This window comes from Ochotona princeps, chromosome 2, assembly GCF_030435755.1.
Source record: "Ochotona princeps isolate mOchPri1 chromosome 2, mOchPri1.hap1, whole genome shotgun sequence".
NCBI classification, from domain to species: domain Eukaryota; kingdom Metazoa; phylum Chordata; class Mammalia; order Lagomorpha; family Ochotonidae; genus Ochotona; species Ochotona princeps.
In genome coordinates this window covers 75,158,293-75,179,793 of record NC_080833.1, presented here as the reverse complement: position 1 = coordinate 75,179,793, position 21,501 = coordinate 75,158,293, and the positions used below count along the sequence as shown (strand labels likewise).

The 21,501-nt window shown below is 41.1% G+C and overlaps 1 protein-coding gene across 2 annotated transcripts in view; it reads right to left on the bottom strand.

Moving 5' to 3' along the window:
* Positions 1-16,927, bottom strand: part of PKN2 (protein kinase N2) — a 111,695-nt gene extending 94,768 nt beyond the window's left edge. For both annotated transcript variants that reach the window (XM_004582070.3, XM_036494465.2), the window contains exon 1: positions 16,796-16,927. In XM_004582070.3, the coding sequence (XP_004582127.1) occupies positions 16,796-16,843 (48 nt within the window). In that variant the 5' untranslated portion in view covers positions 16,844-16,927. The remainder of the gene's footprint in view (positions 1-16,795) is intronic.
* Between the last annotated feature and the right edge of the window lie 4,574 nt (positions 16,928-21,501).

Here is a 21,501-nt window from a genome sequence, read left to right as displayed (position 1 = left end):
CTCACCTTGTTGCTGGTGGATTTTTGCTGCCAGTAGAGTTTAGATAGCCGTTCTGAATGTTGCTGGGGTATCAGTCACTGCAACACCACACCGTTGTTTTTGCTGCTTTCCTGTGTCTGTCAGTCTCCAGGTACCCCTCTGTTGTTGTTCTGTCCTGTTCAATTTCCTGGAATGTGCCCTCTCTGCTTCACACTGGCTAATATTTCTGTCTGTTTAAATGTGTCCTTACCCTATTCCACCATCTTGATTTCTAAAAATCCCATTTTTCATAATGACCTTTTATAAAGCTTTGAAAATCTTAAACATTCCGACTTAATAAAACATACAACTCTAAAAGCTGCATAGAACTACAATTACGGATAAGAGTTAGAGGATAAAGATTCAAGTTAAAGCATACCAGCTGAGTATACATGAATACTCTTTAAAATATTTTTGAATTAAATTTTTATTGCTATTATTCTTTTTCCACTATAATGTATTGTAGGTTTAAGTATCCACCCCCCACAACCCTGGCTCTGCTTTCTCCTTCAGCATTTTTTTTATTTATTTTTATTACAAAGTCAGATATACATAGAGGAGGAGAGACAGAGAGGAAGATCTTCTGTCTGATGTTTCACTCCCCAAGTGAGCCACAATGGCTGGTGCTGTGCCAATCCGAAACCGGGAACCTGGAACCTCTTCCAGGTCTCCCACACGGGTGCAGTGTCTCAAAGCTTTAGGCCGTCCTCGACTGCTTTCCCAGGTCACAAGCAGGGAGCTAGATGGGAAGTGGAGCTGCAGGGATACAACCTGGCGCCCATATGGGATCCCGGGGCGTTCAAGGCGAGGACTTTAGCTGCTGGGCCATGCCGCCGGGCCCTCTCCCTCAGCATTTTACTCTTTCACTATTTCCCCCAATATTATCATAGCAGTATAGCCCTTTAGGAATAGTAGTAATAGTTACAAGTTTAGCATTCTGCTATTAAGTGCATCATGGCATTGCAGGTATAGGGAAAGGTAGAAAATACTGTTTTATACTGTCAAGGTATATTTAACTGTTTCATAGAGATGCATACTGAAATGTATCTTCACTTCCCCATATGCTACACTCTACTAAACAATTCATCTATAAGAATATATATGCATCCTTGTTTAGCTATATACCTATTTGCTTTGTATTTTGCATGAATGCTACCTTAGAGAAAATAAATGATATTTGTCCTTTAGGTATTGGCTTATATCATGAGTATAATGGCTTCCAGTTGATCCATTTTGCTGCAGATGGTAGAATTTAATTCTTTTTAATGGTTGAGCAATATTCCAGAGTAGATTCACCACAGTTCCTTTATCCACGTCTCTTTTAGTATCTGGTGGGTTGTTTCCATGTCTTTGCCACTGTGGATTGTGCTATTATAAATATAGGGATACATGTTGCTTTCTCAAATGCACATTTCACTTCATTTGGACATTGCCCAGGAGTGGAATAACTGGGTCATACAGTAGATCAAGTTTCAGTTGTCAGCATTCTCCATACTGATTCCCATAGAGGTTGCACTAGTCTATACTCTACCAATAGTGGAGTATGGTACCTTTTTCCTTACATCCTCTCCAGCAGCTGTTAGTGGATTTCTGTATGTAGCCCATTCTCATCGGAGTTAGGTTGAACTTCAATGTGGTTTTTGTTTATATTTCCCTAACAGAAAGGAACCTAAGCATTTTTCATGCCTATTAGCCACCTGAATTTATTCTTTTGAAAACTGCCTGTTCATCTCCATCACAATACAATTTAACAAAACTGAATCATGAGGTAATTAAAAACCTAATTAGACCTATAACAGGCTGGAGATTGAATCAGAAATCAAATCCTCACAACAAAGAAAATCCCAGGACCAGATGGCTACAATTTTGAATTCTACCAAACATTTCAAGAAGAACTTACTCCAATTCTCCAATCTATTCAAAACAATAGAAGGGGAAGCAATCCTTGCAAATTCGTTCCATGAAGCCATCATCACCTTAATATCAAAACCAGACAGAGACACACAGAGAAAGACAACTACAGACTGATAACCCTGATGAACATAGATGCAAAAGTCCTCAACAAAATACTAGCCAACAAAACCCAACAACACAACAAAAACTCATTCACCTAAATCAGGTGAGATTTAAGTGCATGCAGGGACGGTTTAACACAGGCAAATCAGTACAACATCAACAAATGAAGAATAAAACCATATGATCATCTCAACAGATGCAGAGAGGCATTTGATAATATACAACATCACTTCATGCTAATAACTCTAAGATAGGCATAGATGGAACATTCTACAACACAATCAACACAATATAGGAAAAACCCAATGTCAGCATTATACTGAACAAGGAAAGACTGAATGTGTTCCAACTAAGATCCCAAACTAAACAAACATGTACACTTTCACTACTGCTATTCAACTTAGTATTAGAAGTCCTGGCTAGAGTTATTAGGCAAGAAGAAGAAATTAAAGGAATACAAATTGGAAACAAGGGAGTCAAGTTACCTCTGTTTGCAGATGACATGAAATTATACACAAGAGAACCAAAAGATTCAACAATGACTACTGGAACTCATAGGAGAGTAAATATGAACACTTGTAAACTGGGTATGAAAACTCCACCTATTTATATGAAGAGTCATTTTATGAACCAAGTAAAATAATTACACGTGAGAGTCCTCTGTACCTCTAAAACATGCCACAAATACAGAACATTAATAATAGTGATATATTTATATTTTTACAATACTGTTCTGGTTTTATATAACACAACCTTATAACCAATACCAGATTTTTCTACAAATTGTCATTATTGTCATAAAAAATTATATGGCATCTTGTCAACCTGAAAGAAAACAAAAGAACTTTTTATAGAGAATTAGTACAGTAAGAATTTTGTTTTAGGTATGATATTTAAGGTTCACCATAATGACAACCTTTAAAAGAACAAATCACAACTAAACTCAGAATATTGTGCAGGGTATCCAAGAAGCTTTACTGCAATGAAACTTATCCAGAACAAAATGTATACTAAAATAAACATTCTTCCAATGTTGGAGTATGCTGATAAGGTTTCCATTGCAACAAAATGGAAATTCAATAATACTAAGCAACAAGCATCAAACAACTGGACATTTACTATATAATTTGCACATAGAAGCTGAAATACAATCACAAAGCTGATTTATTTATTAAAATTTGAAATATTTTCCCATAAATCTATTTCTCTAGTACTGGAATGTGCAGGATCATTTTAGTTTAGTAGATTATAGTTCAAATTTATAAAATTTCCAAAGCTTCTGTGAAAGGACACAATAAGGATCTAAATTTTGTTCTGTAACTTCACAAAGTCACTCAACTCTGGTACCATTCAATACTTTATATTGCACAAATAACACACCACAGGTTTATAATAGAAAACTCAATCCTAGAAATACATCATGTATCAAATTTCTTTCACTGCAGTTACTCATAATTTCAGAATTAATATGGTAATCACAGAAAGAGCCACACTTCACGGTTATTATCCTCACTGTCCTTTCCATAGGGCAGAAAATTAACCTACAGTGTGCAATCAGTTAATTCCTTAGGTCTTTTATTTTCACATCAGCCTGTCAACCACATATTTTAAGTGCTGAAAGAGAAATGAGATAATCTTAAAATTACTAAAAGCATATTTTTACATCCACAAACAGAATAAAGACAGAAATGTTAAAATCTCAGAGCAGCAGAATGCTTAATACTTACACAAAATCACAGGGTCACAGACCAGTGTTGTTAACGACAGTATTTTCATACTAAAGATAACAGCTGTATACAAGGATGAATTCTATATACATTGTGAAACACTGTCCTATATATTGGCTGCCTTATGTCAAGATGTAACAGTTCCTTTATTTGATGAATATTTAATGAATCTGGCTATCGAAATTACAGAAACTGAACTGTTCCTGCTTAGCGAGTAGAATCTGGAGTTTCCAGGGCAAATAAAGGAGAAAGAGTTGAAGCACAGGTACGAAGGTCAAGAGAGGAGTCAGCACCAGGATATGAAACTGGGGGCACAAACTATGGAGGGAAGGACAAAGTGAACTGTAGGTGTCTTTGTTGAAGCAAGTTACACATGTATTAGAGTATAAAAACAGAAACATGAAGCAGTGGTTGCCATGAGACATTTAGTGTTCCCATCCCAGTAACATAACATTTTGAGGGAGACTTGGGATTGCCACAGGGTATAAAAAATTATTAGTTCAATATCAAATTTCCTAGAGCTTGAAGGTAATATTTCAGCATGAATTTGCTCTTCAGGTCTAGTAGTTGGTCATCAAGTACAGTTCTAATAGAAAAAAAAGTAGTGTCACTGTGGAGGGAAAAAAGCAAACACTTGTAGACCTAAGTCCTTAGCTAGGTACTCCAACCCAACACAGTTGTAACCTGTAACACACTTCTCACTCTTAATTCTTACCTATGTCAACAGCCTACTTTTAGGTCTATGATGATTAGCAATTTTCCTCACTTATATTCTTGCTACACAAATATCTTCCACAGACATTAAGCAGTCACTAAATGTTAGAGACAACATCTGAATCCAGCCACTGTGGATACCTACATGAAAACAGAATGAGAATGAAAAAGTAGAGTGGAATATCAAGATACTGTAGCCAGTCAGATGATAATGAAAGCCCACACTTGGGCTGTAGTAAAGTCATGAATAAAGTTCAAATACTTAAGAAGAAGAATCAAATGAAGAGGCTAAGGAAGTAAAATGAAAAAAATGATCAGTAGATTAACAGTATGGGGAAAAAGCGAGTAACAACAGCTTTTGGAAAATCACAAGTCAGGTGTCACAGATTGCTCGCAGAGTAAAATAAACCTGTTCATGCACTGATCAAGCATAAGTCATATGCCAGGTGCTAGGGGCATGAAAATGAGTTAGATCTGATTCATGTCATGAAAGTGGTAAAGATACAGGTAACTTAATAATTCATTACCATTCTGGGTATTATTTCCAATAACAATATATCCAATTGTAAGGTGAAAAATATTCAGCAAATGGCTCAAAATGTTACCTGATCCATTCACTAAATTTACTTATGTAAAACAGTACCTTAAGTAAATTTTCTGGATTATATATGAACACAGTCATATATGCAATGAACATACTTTTCTTAGAATTTTTTTAAAGATTTTATTTATTTTTTACTGGAGAGACATTTTACAGAGAGGAGTGACAAAGTTAAAGATCTTTCGTCTGCTGGTTCACTCCTCAAGTGGCCACGACAGCTGGAGCTGAGACGATGAGAAGCCAGGAGCCTCTTTTGGGTCTCCCACGTAGGTGCAGTGTCCCAAGGCTTGGGCTATCCTTGACTGCTTTCCCAGGCCACAAAAGGGGGCTGGAAGGAAAGTGGATCAACCAGGATATGCAACAGCAACCGTAGGGGACCCTAGTGCATGCAAGACAGGACTTTAGCAACTAGGCTACCATGCTGTGCCATTTTCTTAGAATATTAAGGATTGCCCACCTTCTGAAATGGCTGTGCAGGCACATCAGAAAAATTAGTATTTTTTTATTTATTTGTTTTTTCAAAGAGGGCAAGACAGAGAGAAAGAAAAATCATCCATACATTGTTTCGTTCTCCAAATGGCTCCAAAATGGCCCATGGTAGGCCAGGCCAAAGCCAGCAGCTTCACCTGGGTCTCCCACCTAGATGTAGGAGCCCACTTGGTTCATCTTCTATTGTTTTCTCAAATCATTAGCAAAGAGTTGAACTGGAAGTAGAGCAGCCAGTACAAGAACTAGCACCTATTTGGAATGCAGGCATTGCAGCCAGCTTTACCCGTTTTACTACAACGCTGGCCCCAATGTTAGTATTCTTAACATCAGAAACAGCTCATGTAAAAAGAGACAAGGCTGTAAAAAAAAAAAAACTGTGAGGTTCAAAGTACTGCAAATAGTTTAATATGCCAGAGTAAAATACACATAAGGAAGAAAAATCCGAAAAGACAGGGCCAGGTGATGAAAGGTCTAATATTTGTACATCTTATTCTAACAATGAGTGGAAAGTTACTGAAAGGGTTGAAGCCACAGTGCTTCCCCAATGTACTCTACCAGCCTGTTCTCAAAGAATGGTCCCGTCCCTGTATCAGAAGAGGATGCTTGAAGTCTACTGGTGTTAGAGAAACCAATCCCTCCACGGTGGCCATAGATGAATGCATCAGGGCTGTATGTTCCTTATACTTACAGACAACAGCCAATCAGATTTTCTCATGCAAGAATTTAAAAGTAACACAGAGTCAATTAACTCTTAATTATAGGCACTAGACTTGCAGAATTATGAAAAATTCAGACATGAGTGAGTGCATTTGGGGACCACAAGCAAGAGCTAGGTGATCCAGTACACAGAGAAAATAAAAGGTATTTTACATATGGAATGAAGATCAGAGAAGACAACCCTGCAGGCAAGGAGGCCTCTAGTCTCCATTTAGTACACATGGAATCTAGACTAGCCCTTTGCCTTATTCTTGGGTTAGGTGAGACACCCCTGTAGCTTTCCCATAGATCCAATCTTTGCTTAAACTAATTTAAATGTGTTCTAGTTCCCTGCAACTGTTGAAAAAATACAGATTCTTGTGGTTAATCTGAAGGATAAAAGAGAAAATGGGTTATACAGAGGTGCAAAATTTAATCTGGAAAAGGATTTATCAAAAGAAAGAAGTGTAGCCTACTATACTGATAAAAGAAAGACAACCAATACTATTCTGGAAAGTCAAAGCTTACTTTCATAAAGTTTTATGAAGTTGGAGACCAGTTTGGTGGTACAGTGGTACAGTGACACAGGCAGCCCATACAGGCATGTTACATGTCCCAGATGCTCCATTTCTGACCCAACTACCTGCTAACTGCCTTTGAAAAGCAGCAGCAGATGGCCTGAGTACTTGAGTAACTGCCACTGAAGTGGGAGACTCAGATGAAGCCTGTCTCCCAGCTTTGACGTGGCCAAGCCCCCATCAGTGTGATCATTTGGACAGTGAACTAGCAAACGGAAGATCACACACTTCCCCTTCCTCGCTCTCTCTTCCTTTCTCACTTTCTGTGACTCTGTCAAATCACAAGAAATTTTATGAAACTGAGGCAGCATCAACTACTTCAAAGAACTGTTAGCAGCAGCAGGTAACTGATGTCCTAAAGAGAATAATTCTGACAGAATCACTGATAGAAAAATTAGTTTTAAAAATGTGATGATGAAAAGAAAGATTTTTAGGGCAAAAATAGTATTAAGAGTATTGGGGCTGGCATCTGGTACAGCAAAGCTGCTGCTTAGGACACCTGCATTCTAGATTGGAGAGCCTTGTTAGAGTCTGAGGTGCACCGCTTCTAAGCCACCTTCCTGCTAATTTAGAGCACCCTGGGAGGCAGCAGATGACAGTTCAAATACTTGTGAGTCTCTGCCACTCACAAAGAAAATCTGGGCTGAATCCTGAGCTCCTTATTTCAGACATGTTCAGCAATAACTATTGCAGGCATTTGGGGAATGAGCTAGTGGATTAAAGATCTGTGTCTCAAAAGATTTATAAATAAAAATTAACAGTTTTCAAAAGTATATATAACAAAAATTACAAGAAAATAAATATATATTTAGCTAATAGCCAGTAAAGAAGAAAAGTGCTACTGTGTAAAGGAATAAAACATGGTTATTTCAGAGGAAGCAGCAATCCAACAAAGTGTAGGCTTAGAAAAGGGAAATAACTTTTACTTAAAATCCAGTAAGGAAAACAAAATAATGGCTAAAATTCCAAGAAATTTTAAAGACAAGGAAAGTTGAGGAAATTCAAACTGGTGAATAGCATGTATCATTCATTAGAGGCAGTGACCAGATGACTCATGTGCTGAGAACAAAAAAACAGGAGCAGCAGCAAGCTGGATGCCAATGCGGACGTAAAAAGTCTGAGCTGCAAATGGGAGACCTGATGAGAGTCAGCAAGAGAGAGGTCAAAGACCGTTGTTACTGACCCAACATTTCAAGGAATAAAACAAAACCAAAATGACCATAAACCAATTGAAGAAAAAAATCAAAATATTAGTGAGCAAAACATATAATGAGCAAATTGAAAATAAATTTCTGGTATAGGCTCATTATAACTTAACATGATGCAACTTTAACTCAAACTTGAGAAAGATAATGTAACCTCATTTGGGGATTTTTGTGTCCTAAAATCTGAGAAAGCACTTTACTTTAAATTCTGATAACAAAAATATGTGATATATATTTCAAACTGAATCATAAAATAACTCAGATCTCTACTCCATTTTCAAAAATCAACTCTATTGAAATGAGTTTTTAATACCACCACACACCTATCAGAATAACCAAAATCCACAGCACTGAAAACTCTAAATGCTGTTGAATAAGTGGAGCAACAGAAATGCTATTCACTGCTAGTGGGGAAACAAAATTAGACACCAACACTGAAAGGCAGCTCAGGCAGTTTCTCACAAAGCCAAACATGTGCTTACTGTCTAAACCAACATACTCCTTGGTGCTTACTCAAAGGGCTGAAAACTTGAATCTGTACAAGAACCTGCACATAGTGTTTTTAGCAACCTTATTTTATTCCTAACTCCCTGAACATGGAATCAACTAAGATATCCTTCAGCAGGTAAATGGATAAACTGGCATGTCCAGACAACAAGAACAGTATTCAATACTAAGAAGAAATGAGCTCTCAAGGCAGGAAAAGACATGCAGGAAACCTGAATGCAAACTATTAAGTGGAAGAAGCCCACCTGAAAAGCCTATGTAAGGTAGGATTCCAATTATGTGACATTCTGGAAAAGGCGAAAGTGAAACTAAAAACTCACTGCTTACCAGCAGCAAGAAGGGAGGAATAAGCAGTTGGAGTACAGAGGGCACTCTAAGGGCAGGGATTCTATTCTGCGTGGCACTATGATGGTAGGCAAACATCACAGCATTTATACATTTGCACATACTCATTATATAACACCATTGAGTGAACTCAATGTAAACTATGAACTTTGGATGCTAATGATAGTCAGCAAAGGTTCAACAACAGTAACCAATGTGCTACTCCGCAGGGCATGTGGATAATGGGAATGGTTACATATATCAGGAGGCTGCAAACTGTGGAAGAGATTTGTAAAAACTATATCTTCCTCCCAAGTTTGATGTAAACCTAAAACTGCACTGAAAAATAAGATCTGTGAAAACAGCAACTACAAGGGTAGGTGGTACAGCAGGCTAACCCTTCAGGTGTGCCACTGGCATCCCTTTTGGACACTGGTTCACATTTTGGCTGATTCACTTCCAATGCAGTTCTTTGCTTATGGCCTATAGAAAGCAACAAAAAATGGCCCGAGTGTTGGGACCACATGGAGACCCAGAAAAAGCTCCTGGCTCCCAGCTTCAGCTGAGCTCACTCAGGCCCTAGAGACCATTTGGACTATGAATCAATGAACAGAAGACTTTCTCTCTCTAGATGGTCTTCTCAGTCTGTAAAATCTGCCTTTCAAAAAAAAAAAAAATCTTAAAACCACAATTACAAATGGACTGATTCAAATATAAAAATTAAAACTTCAAACTATTTGTTTTTCTTTTGTTTCTTTTTATTTTTAAAACTTCAAAATATTTGGTAGAAAACATAGATGATTATCTTTTAAACCCAAGATTTGTGTTTAAAGAATTATTAAGGCAACTTGGACTTCATTAAAATTGTATTTTTTCTTCAAAGGACAAAAACCATATTTGAGGCTCTAGATTTATAAATACTAGCAAACCACATAAAAGTAGAAAAGTATCTATCTATATATAGAGAGAGACATAGATATAGTTTTTTTTTTAAGTTTTAGAACAATTATTAAAACTCATCCATCATTCCCGCTGAAGAGTCCATGAGTCAGGGCTGGGTGTTGGTCAGGATGGGCAGGGCCGCTTCATTTGTTGGCAGGTGTGTGTGTTGGTTCTGGGGTTGTGTGTTGGGGTGGGGAGGGTATTGGAAGGGCCAGCCCAAACCATAGCGCGGCAGCCAGGATGGAGTGCAGGCCTTGCTAGGCTGGGATACGCTGAAGTACCCACCAGCAAAAGTTGGAACTGGGAGCAGGCCAGGACAGGCCAGGCCTTAGCATATGATAGCAATGAGCAAGATGGGGGATGGGCTGCACTGGGCTAGGTCAGAACAACCACTAGCACACATAAGAGTTGTGGTTGGAAACAGGCATGGTAGGGGAGATAAGGGGATAATTCGGCTGGGCTGCAGTTCACACTGGTGGTCAACTGGGCTAGACATGGCTATACCATTCCTTGGCAAGGGTAGGACTGGGTCTGGGGCATTCCAGATTTGGGCTAGGCTCCAGTACCTGCTGGTGTTCACAAGAGCTAGGGTGGGTGTAGGATGGGTTGGGCTAAGTCTCTGCAACCACTGAATCATGAGAGAGCTAGGTCTGGGGGCAGACTAGGCAGAGCTGGACAAGCAAGGCTGCTGTACTTGCCAGGACAGGAAGTAGGACAAGTCAAGCTGGGCCAAGAACCCACTGGTGTGTACAAGATCTGTCACTAGGAGGTGACCTGATAGAGGAGCTTTGGGAATTCCTCTATCAGGATGCAGTCTCTGCAGGTGAGCACAGCAGCCAAAGCTGGGAGAAGCCAAGATCAGGTCAGGTTATAGCACCCACCAGCATATGTATAACTCAGGTCTGGGGGAGGGCAGGCTAGGCCAGTATCAGCACCCACTGGCAAATGTGAGAACCAGGACAGTATGCAGGACAAGTCAGGTTGTGCTGCAACAACAGCCAGTTCACACTGCTGACACTGAGGGTTGCCAGGCTGGGCTAGACTCTAGCACCTGCCAGCATGAGCTAAAACCGGAGGCAGTCTGAGCCAAACCATGATGCAGCACCCAGAGTTGAATGCTGAGGTGAGACAGGCCATGCCAGGACTGGGCCACAGCTTCCACCAGCACACATAGGACTGGATTGTGTGTGTGTGTGTGTGGGGGGGTGGAGGGGCAAGCCCAGTAAGGTGCTCATGGGAACACACCTGCTGGGTCACTGATCCTGCTGGTGAGCGTGAGGACTGGGACTGGGGTCAGACCAGGGCTACAAGGTCCATTGGCCTACATGTGAGCTGGGTTTAGGGGAGAGCAAAGCTGGCTTAAGTGACCATATCCACTAGTGCATGCATGAGCCAGAGTAAGTGCAGGTTAGTCAGGCTTTGCCACAGCACTGGCTAGCAGGTGCTGGAACCAGAGGCAAGTTCTGTCAGGCTGGACAGCAGAACTACTTGGAAGGTGTAAGATCCAGGAAATGGGTCCAGGAAGGAAACTGTGGTCACCTCTCTGATGGGCTGCAACTCTCACTGGAGAGCATGAGAACCAGGGCTGGGGGACAAGGCTGGCTGATTAGGCAGCAGCACCTGTTGACATGAGTGTGGGCTGGCTAGTGTGATTCATTGGGCTGAGCTAGGCTCCAACATCCACTGATGTGTATGAGACCGAACAGGATGTGAGACAGACTGTACCAGTCTGCTACACATACTGGCATGCTCAAGAACCAGAGCTGGGGATGAGCCTGGTGGGGGTTATTTGGGGTCACTCCAAATAGGCTGCAGTTCCCACTGGTGTGTGTGAGGGCTGAGTGTGTGTTGGGCAAGGATAGGGCCATAGCAACCACTGGTTTGCTATGAGATGGGGTGGGGGACAGAAATGACCAGGTGACTGCAATCACCAGTGTGTGTAGGCTGATGTGGGTGATGGACTGAGCCGGAACCTGCACTGGCTGGCACACAGGAGTCAGGTCTGGAGTCGCCTCTGGTGAGGTTTCTTTGGAGACCCCCTGACTGGATCACTGGACTAAGTACTCCAACCACAGTGAAATCACAGCATCAATGGTCTGATTGTGAAGTACATGTTGCAGAACTGATCTCCATGGTTGCTGAGGCCTGTGTAGATGGCATACCCAGGTGCTTATCGCGGACATGACCGCCAGTTCATGTCCCACCAAAATTCTAATAAACAAAATGAATAATAAAGGAAGAAAAGTAGACTCTAACATCTTAGGAATTCTTAGTGGAAAGAGTGCCAATTATCTGCAGGCAACAAAACAATCAGTATTTTTGTATGCTTTTTCTGTATTTTCTACAATAAATGTTCATTAAGTTAATAATTAGTAAAAAATGTGTACTCTGGCTACCTTTCCATACTACATTCCTCCAAAATAACTGAAAATCACAATCTTCCCAATTTAAGACATTCTACTTTCAAGTATTTCTTCAAAATCAGGTGCCACCCCCTAGTTTTCTAACCAATGGTTAATACTAGGATTATGCATGCAGGTGTAGGGTAACTTGTACAGAAATCCTTTCTGTACTTTTCAAGGAATGTTTCTGGGAGATAGGATTAGAAATATAAACTAAACTAAGTACACTTACTCCCTTGGTATCTTGAACGATTGATAAACACTACACCATTTTCCACAGGCTTGAGAATATATTCAGATTTTGATACTGTACAAGGTATCTCCTGGAAAATCCCCTTTCCCAAAATGGAAAGACCAATGTATTTTCATAAAACCTAAAAGAATTTACCCATAAATATCTCTAAATTGCTTATGACACAATGTAAATGGCACACTGTTAGTTGTTAAGCTATATTGTTGAGATATAAGAAAAAAGTCTGTATGTGATTCAATGCAGACCTTTTTTTTCCCATTATGATTTATTTATTTTTATTGGAAAGTCAGATTTACACAGAGAAGGAGAGACAGGAAGATCTGTTCACTTCCTAAGTGGCCATAATGGTCAGAGCTGAGCCAGTCTGAAGCCTGGAGCCTGGAGCCTCTTCCAGGTCTCCCATGCAGATGCAAGGTCCCAAGGCTTTGGGCCATCCTTTACTGTTTTCCTAGGCCACACGCAAGGAGCTGGATGGGAAGTGGAACAACCAGGACTCCATATGGCATGAAGCAGCATGCAAGCTGAGGATTTAGCCACTAGGCTACCATGAATGACCTTGCCTGACTATCTTTGAGCCCAAATCAGTTCAATTCATGGAGGGTATAGCCATGGATACAAAGGCTGATTTTAACATAACAAGGTTATGCATGTCTCTTAAATGCGTCTAGATATTTCTCATCCTATGTGATAAATGCAGTTATCTTGTGAGGTACTGAGCCCCGAGTAAGTGCCAAACAAAAGAGCTAATTATACATGAGTTTAACATCTTATATACTTGAAAGGTAAAGACAGACATCTCGATCAGCTGGTTCACTCCCAAGTGCCTACAACAGCTGGGAGTAGGCCAGACAGATGCTAGGGGTTGCAGGGACTCAACTGAACTGTCACTTGCTGCTTCCAGGGCATTTGTATTAACAGGAAGGGGGAATCAGGATCAAAGCTGGTACTAGATCCCAGGTACTCTGATAAGAGATGCAGGCATACGCAGCAACCATTAGGTCAAACAGCCTTCTCAAATGTAACACTTCAAAACAAAGTTTATCCTATGGGTAGGCTATAGAGACATGCTAACTCTTTCTGGAGGTTTTTGGCAAACATATAACAGTAAACAGAAACAGTAACAGTTTAATGAAGAAAGCTCACAAAAAGATATTTGTGTTGATCTTTGTGGACACTTACATACACCTTATTTGTACTAATAAAGCACATTCCGGGCACCCATGTTGGAGACTCAAATAGGCTCCTGGCTCGTGACTCATCCAGCCCTGGCTTCTGTTGCCATTTGGGGAGTGAACCAGCACATGAAAAATCTCTCTCTCTCTTTCTTTCTCTCTCTGTAACTCTTCCTTTCAAATATAAATAACATAAATCTTTATAAAAATAATAAAGAAGAAAGAAAAAGAAAGGGAAGGAACTTAGAGCTCCCAGATCAACACTTTCAACTGTTTGGCTAAAGATAAATCTCCATTAAGCAACGAGGTGACTTTACTAGCACGGCACTTACTATACACTTCTGCGTTTCATAAAACTAACACTGCAGTCAATGTTTTCATTTTGAAATCCTTTATAGCTTTCATTAATTAAATTTACTGGCAAATAAACTGTTTCTCTGACCTTGTAAAAATAACTTCCCTTACACATTTCAAATAATAAAATACAGAGAATAGGGCAAAACAAAATAGTTCTGAGATAAAATTAGAAATAATTAAGTTTACATGTCTAAGCAGCCTATTTCCCTATTTTTAGTTTTACTATAGCAAATATTCTTCCTTTTATAATGTGAACCTTCTATAAGTTGCACCATCAGTTTAGGTTATCTTTATTAATCTTTTTTCCAACAAGACTGTTCCTAAATTCCTCACAGAAGTTGGAAAAACTGGTCAACAGAATTATTCAACAACTTAACAAGGAAAAGTACTACATTTTCTGATTTTCTTAGTTCTGTTTTTCTGCAACCAATCGACATTCCTGTACCAATTCTAGATAAAGTGAAGAACTATTTCAAACTCTGGCAATATAATTTGCAACAATACTCAAAAGTTAGATTGTATGGTAACAAATCATATAATGAAATAAAATTTCATTGCAATTTAGTTGTAGTATGTAACTTTCAAAGCGAATCAAAAATTTCTGAAACTAGAAATGTCAAACTAACAAATTTAACTATCAAGCATGTGAAAACTGGCTATCCATTTAAACTCTACAACTTTATGGCAGAGAAAGAAGCATTAGAACTTCATAGTAACACAAGAAAAGAACTTCATATTAAACACCTTTTCAATCTAAATAAGTTAAAACAATGCACAAGTTTTTTAAAAAATGGATCTCAATAGTTGGGATAAAAAGTTTTTATTCAAATTACCATATACTAGTTTCACAACTTAACAATAATAATAAAATGCTTGAATGTATGGATATACTTGGTGACACATTTTATATGTCCATTTATCCTGCTGATATAAATAACACTTTCAAATATTTTATAGTACAATATGCCTTCAATGCAGTAGTTTTATTAGACCTGGGAGTCAAATATGCTGATAAAAATGCCTGCAGATGCTTCTCAACCTGTAAGATAGCAGTTATTAAGAACTACTTTTTTCCAAGAGACCCATTTTTTAAATGGTCCCAGTTTTAAAGTACATCACATTTAAAAATTTTTATTTCTTCGACTTGATTTATGACAATTTACAAAACTGATCTTATTAAAGACTCATAAATATAGTATTTTAAAACACAGTGCAATGTTTTCAGTTCCAAAGCCCAGCTTAAGAGTCTTTTACAGTCATTTTGTAAAAAGCACAAACAGGGATGTTGAATCTTATTATATTCCATTAATTTAAAAAGAAAAATACTCCAGTCACTTTAATGTCATTTATCTGATCAAAACCAAAATATACTTTTCATGTTTCAAGATCAGACAATGTGAAGTATTTCTAATACGCCGCAAACCATCTTCATTTTAAAAGCTCATGTAAAAAGTAAATAAACTCCATTCACTTAGATATGATACGCTATAAGACTCGTGAAGACTTGTAAAAGACTGCTAGTAATTAAATTACATATAGCAACATTTTGAGTAACAGGAGATTCACCTTTCCATTTCCAAAGATCCCAAATTTTATACCTTGTTGAGATCTATTTTTGTGGAGGAAATATCAAGTACTATACCAGTGCCTTCGAGCTTTACATCTGACTAACACATAACGCAAAATTGCACAGGGCTCTATCAACAAGTACACTTAGACACGAAATTTAAATGCAACTGCAATACATGACACATCAACCAGAATCAACCCTTCCCAGTTTCTGAATCTAGTCTTTTTTCAACAGAATTGCCAAGCCACAAAAAGAAACGCAAAAAGAACTCATTCACCCCCACTTCACGTAACTCCCTTTCTCTAATCTCCAAATAGCCAAAAGGTCACATTAATAAAACCAAAATAAGCTTAAGTCAAAGGCCTACATGAAATTTTCACGCAGATGTAAACAACTCTGGAACACTGCAAGCTAATGAAAAATAAACTCCACAGGGCAAGCTAGCTCACGGCCGTTGTACACCCTAGAGATCTAAAAACAAAATCCGTGCCTACATCATCAAGTACTTAGCTTGAAATAGGAAAGAATAACATTGTTACTCGATGTGAACGTAACTAGTTAGGGAATCTATTTTGTTCTCTTCTGCAGTCTTGGGTGCCCAAGTGTTTTCCCTTCGCCCACTGCTTTCTCATTTGTCAACAACTTGTGTAGCTCTTTCTCTGGCGTTTGAAGGCCAGGGAAAATGAAAGTCTGAAAAGCATCAGCATCCAGGCTTTCGGGTCTGCAACAGGGCCAGCCGAGAAAGGGACCATTTTGCTATTACTCGGTTTTAAATAAACTAAAAAGGTAGCAGTCAAAGGACAGGAAAGAAAGTCCTCTCAAGAGGACCGGTGAAGCAAGTATTTGGTGAGACTTGGCTTTTTTTTTTTTCCTTTCAAAAAGTTGTCTGGGGGCTGGAAGTAATGGGGGCGCTCTTTGTGCGGAGTCAGGAGGGAAGAGGAGGGACGAGTCATTCAAAGGGGCTGCAGGCGCGGTGCGCGGGGGGCGCGGGGCGGCGCCCGGCCGCAGGGGTGTCCGCTGGCCGCGCTGACCCCCAGGCAGGGGGCGCTGAGGTGGCGGCCGCGGGGAGCTTGGACGCCGAGGGCAGCGCTGCCCCGGTGACATCCCCCGAGTTTCCGCACAGAGCGGCCGGCGCGGCTTCCCCGGCTTCCCCGACCCCGGCGCCAGACTCCCTCCTCCCCGGCTCCTGGGTCGGCGCCTTTCCGCGCGGGCCGCGGCCCTCACCTGCAGCTCGGTGAGCAGAATCTCTCCTCGTTCGGGGTTGGACGCCATTGCGCTCGGTTCGGGACTCCGCACCTGGACGCGGCCGCCGCTTGGCGAAGGGAGAAGGCGGGACGGGACCCGGGCTGGGGGGTGTAGAGGATCGGGGAAGAGAAAGGAGAAAAAAAAAAAAAAAAGCTAGGGATTCATGGAGGCGCAGCCCCTGCTGGAGGCGCGGCTTACTCGGCCCGGTTCATCGAAGGCGGCGGGGAGCGAGGGCACTGGTGGCGGCTCCCCTCGCCTCCCGGCCGCCGCCCGCGCCGGACCTCCGTCGGCTCAGCCGCTCCCTCCGGGCGACGCCAGGAGCCGCCTCAAAGCCCTCGGCGCTGGGCGCAGCGGCCGCCCCTGCCGCTCCTCCTGTCGCACCATTTGGCTGTCACCGCGTCGCAAAAGCGGCCTCACTTGGCGGCTGCCAGGCACACGTGACGGGCCTGGGCCGCCGCCTCTCGCCGGGCGGGGTTGGGGCCGCGGGGACCCCGAGGACGCGGGAGGCGGAGCGGCTGGCGAGCCCCCTGGGCGGCGCGGGCGGTCTGGGGACCCGGCCGGGGTGAAAATGAGGGGAAAGGGCCTGGGCCCGCGTCTCTGGGGAGGCGGGAAGAGGAAGAAAACACACGCCCACTTTCCTGTTGCGCTTAACGGCCTGGCGAGGAGCGCTGGGGCTCGGGAACCCGCGCGCTGCTTTTTGTTTTCCAGTGCCACCGTCTCTTTCCTTGCCTACTTGGGTAGGCCCTTCTAAGCTCCACAGCTCCAAGAGCTCCGGGGCTGAACCCTCACAGATCACTCCTGGCAGCCCAGGCGAAGGGTCTTGCCCTTGGCAGCCCCCGGCCTCAGCCCGCCTTTTGGGGGCGTAAGGTGCGCGGCTGGCGGAACCCTCCTGTGCCTGAGCTTTCCGAGAGAAGCGCACCGACCCCCCTCTCATGCCTTTCCTCGAGCGCTGAACTGCTATGGTTTGGCCAGAGAACTCTACGGCACTCCAAATGTAATTAGCTGCTTTCAGTTGTGTTAACCGAAGGGGTGTGGGGCGGCATCAGCCTGGAGAATGGAAAAAAGCCGACTTTGCTTGGTGAAGTAAACATGAGAGCTAACATGTACTTAGTAACAGGTAGTATGTGGTGTTAATATAGGTTGTTTCAAAATGTTACTGTGGCGTTCCGAAATGGTAAAAAAAAAAAAAAAAGTCTCCAAAAAGCAACTTTTTGTTTTACCTTAGCATGAATTGGTATTTTGGCCAACACCTATGGTCAAATTTGCCTGGAGCCAAAAAGCAGGTCATTTACAAAGGTAGCTAACACGGTCACCTACTTCTTACAAAGTATAATGTTATGTCCTCTTATACTCAGTGCGGCTGTTGGACTAATGCTATAACGTAGAGATAACGTATTTATTTCCTTAAGTTCCAGAGACTAATTCAGGATGCATTTACTGAGGAGAGAGTTGTGTGGCCACATTTTCTTCAACTGATGTGTGATAAAGACTTTTTGTAGAGAAAGTCTAAAAACCTCACAACTAATTTTATGTTTAGTGAATCATCTCTATTGAAAATGATAATTAAAATGCGTGAAGTCACAACATTGTGTGTGGCAGGAAGGGCAGTAGCTAAATGTCTCCAGCCCAACAGTTAAAACTAGGATGAAGGAAACTATGTCTGCAGTGGCTGTGGACTCTGTTAGACTCCACTGTCAAGCACGTCTGAGAAATGGGTCCAAGGGCTGGCATTGGTGCAGCAGTCGGGTGTCTGCTTGGAACACCCACAGAGCAGAGGGCCTGGCTTCCAGTCCCAGCTCTGCTTGTGGTCCAGGAACATAGCAGGTGATGTCTCAAGTGCCCAGGACCTGCGGCCCTGCTGGGAGAGCCTATGGATTGCAGGCCCTTGGCTTTGACCTCTGTAGTTGCTGTCGTTGATGTTTAGAAAATGAACCAGCAAATGGAGGACATCTCTCATTCTCTTTTTCTTTGTCTCACTCTTCCCCTGCGTCACTCTGTCCTTCACTCTGTCCTTCAAGTAGATTTAAAGAAATAAAAACTCAAAACAAATTTGAATGATAGGGGAAAAAAAATCCCAGGGGAGTGTTGCAAGTGTGCAATCTGTAGTTACTTTTTGTTTTGGTTAGAATACATATACCAAGCTTTACATTTCTGGGCATTTTTGCGTGGAGATATGTTTTGCTGCCTTTTTTCCCTCTTACTCCAGAATGGATTTGAAATGACTGATGTATGCATAGTAAGGGATTAGTATTGATGAATTAGAAATTATTTATGCAAGGGCTTAGAAATGCAGTCAGTGAAGATTCTTCTTAAGTATATAAGAGAAAATGTTCACATTTCAGCACTATGGTACTTTACAATGAGAGTAGATTTAGAATATATGTCCTATTATAGGTAGAAAAATATAAGCCAAAATTTACTTAGAGCAGTGATAGTAAACATGTAGCCTGCAGGCTTTTAAGACCCTCAAAATTATTTGAGCTGGCCCTGACAAGGCAACCACAGGCAGGACTCAAAGTTCAATAACTCTATGGCACACTAATTTTTTTCAAAAAAGATTTTATTGTCTATTTTTATTGCAAAGTCAGATATACAGAGAGAAGGAGAGACAGAAAGATCATCCATCCGATGATTCACTCCCCAAGTGGCCACAACAACCAGAGATGAACTAATAGGAGCCAGGAGCCAGGAGCTCTTCCGCGTCTCCCGCATGAGTGCAGTGTCCCAAGGCTTTGGGCCGTCCTCGGCTGCTTTCCCAGGCCACAAGCAGGGAGCTGGATGGGAAGCGAGGCCGCCGGGACTAGAACTGGCAACCATATGGGATCCTGGCGCATTCAAGATGAGGACTTTAGCCGTTAGGCTACCGCGCCGGGCCTGGCACACTAATTTTAAAATGATAATTTTGTATTACTCATGAATGATGTTGTAAATATCCAAATGTCCCTTGGTAGACAAAAGATTGCTCATGATGGTTAGAGCAAGACTTTATGTGGGAGAGTGGAATTAAAAGATTATTTTGGTGCAAAAATGTTTTGAGATCATATGAGAAGTCTTTAAAAAGCTCATAAAATTGCAATTATGGAAAATGTATGGATTTTTTATACAAAAATGCCTTTTAATTCTGCTTTTCACAGCTTTTGAAGTATGTTAATATTACTAAGTAGCAGAGTGGAGACTATAAGTCTCATAGTTTCTACTCATTGTCAAAAGTACACTGCTGATATAAAACTTTAAAATGCTCATTTAAATTGATCTCAAAGCATTATACTCCCTTAAATGTTTGTCATAGAAAGACTAAATTTTGCATACTCACAGTGCTAGAAGAGTAATCATTTTAATGATAAATATCACATATAAATGGAAGTAACAATTATACAAAATTCCATTACAGGAATTATTTTTTAAAGAGTTATTTTTATTATTTATTTATTTATTTGTCTATTTATTTATTCTGATGCAAAGACATATTTATAGAGAGAAGGAGAAACAGAGAAAGATTTCTGTGCTGGCCCACTCCTCGAGTGTCTGCAATGGCTGGAGGTGAGCTAATCCAATAAACCAGGAGCCTGGAGGCTCTTCCAGGTTTCCCACGTGGGTACAGGGTCCCAAAGCTTTGGGCCGTCCTCTGCTGCTTTCCCAGACCACAAGCAGGGAGCTGGATGGGAAGTGGAGCAGCCAGGACATGAACATACCCATATGGGATCCTGGCAGATTTAGCCATTAGGCTATTGCGCCAGGCCCGTACAACAGTTATTTCTGAGAAAGACCAGCACAAATGAAAACTACTTGACAATCTGGGAAGTGTGATAATTTAAACAGCAAATCAAGCTAAAAGCTAATACAAATTATGTTGATTCAGATGTGTTCACAAATGTGCTTAGCAAATCGTAACTATGGTTCACCTTAAGTTATATTCTGATTTTTATTAGTATCTTGAAGAAAGCTGTAAGCTTACAGTTAAGAAGTAAGAGGGCCTAAAATATCTGAATTGTATAATTAGTCATATAGATATTTTAAAAAATTCTTCATGGATAGTTTAAAAAGTCTTTTGAAAAATGACCCAATATAGGGTCCAGCGCGGTAGCTTAGTAGCTAAATCCTCAGCTTGCATCTGTCGGGATCCCATATGGGTGCTGGTTCATGTCCCAGCCACTCCACTTCCATCCAGCTCTCTGCTTGTGGCCTGGGAAAGCAGTCAAGAACTGCCCAAAGCCTTGGGACCCTGCACCCATGTGGGAGACCTGGAAGAAGCTCCTGACTTCTGGCTTTGGATCGGCTCAGCTCAGGCCATTGCGGCCACTTGGAGAGTGAGGCAGTGGATGGATGATCTCTCTCTCTCTCTCTTTCCTGTTCTGTGTAAATCTGACTTTCCAATAAAAATAAATAATCTTTTTAAAATGACCAAATATAGAAACAGTTTCAGTTACTAACAGTTTAAATCATTGTCTTTTATTTTCATTTTCAAGATGGAACTAATGTTTCAAAAAAAGTCATAGTAGAGATAGTAGAGGTGACTTAGTTGTGTGGAGCTGTTTGCTTCCTGTTCTGTTGAGACAAACAATGATGATCTGGATCCCCCTTGCCCTTGGATCCCACGTGAAATGACACTAGGACTGCATGTCAAGTGAAGGGATAGGACACCTTTTCTTTGTAGGACACACTTTTTATTGCCTTCCAGTTTGTCT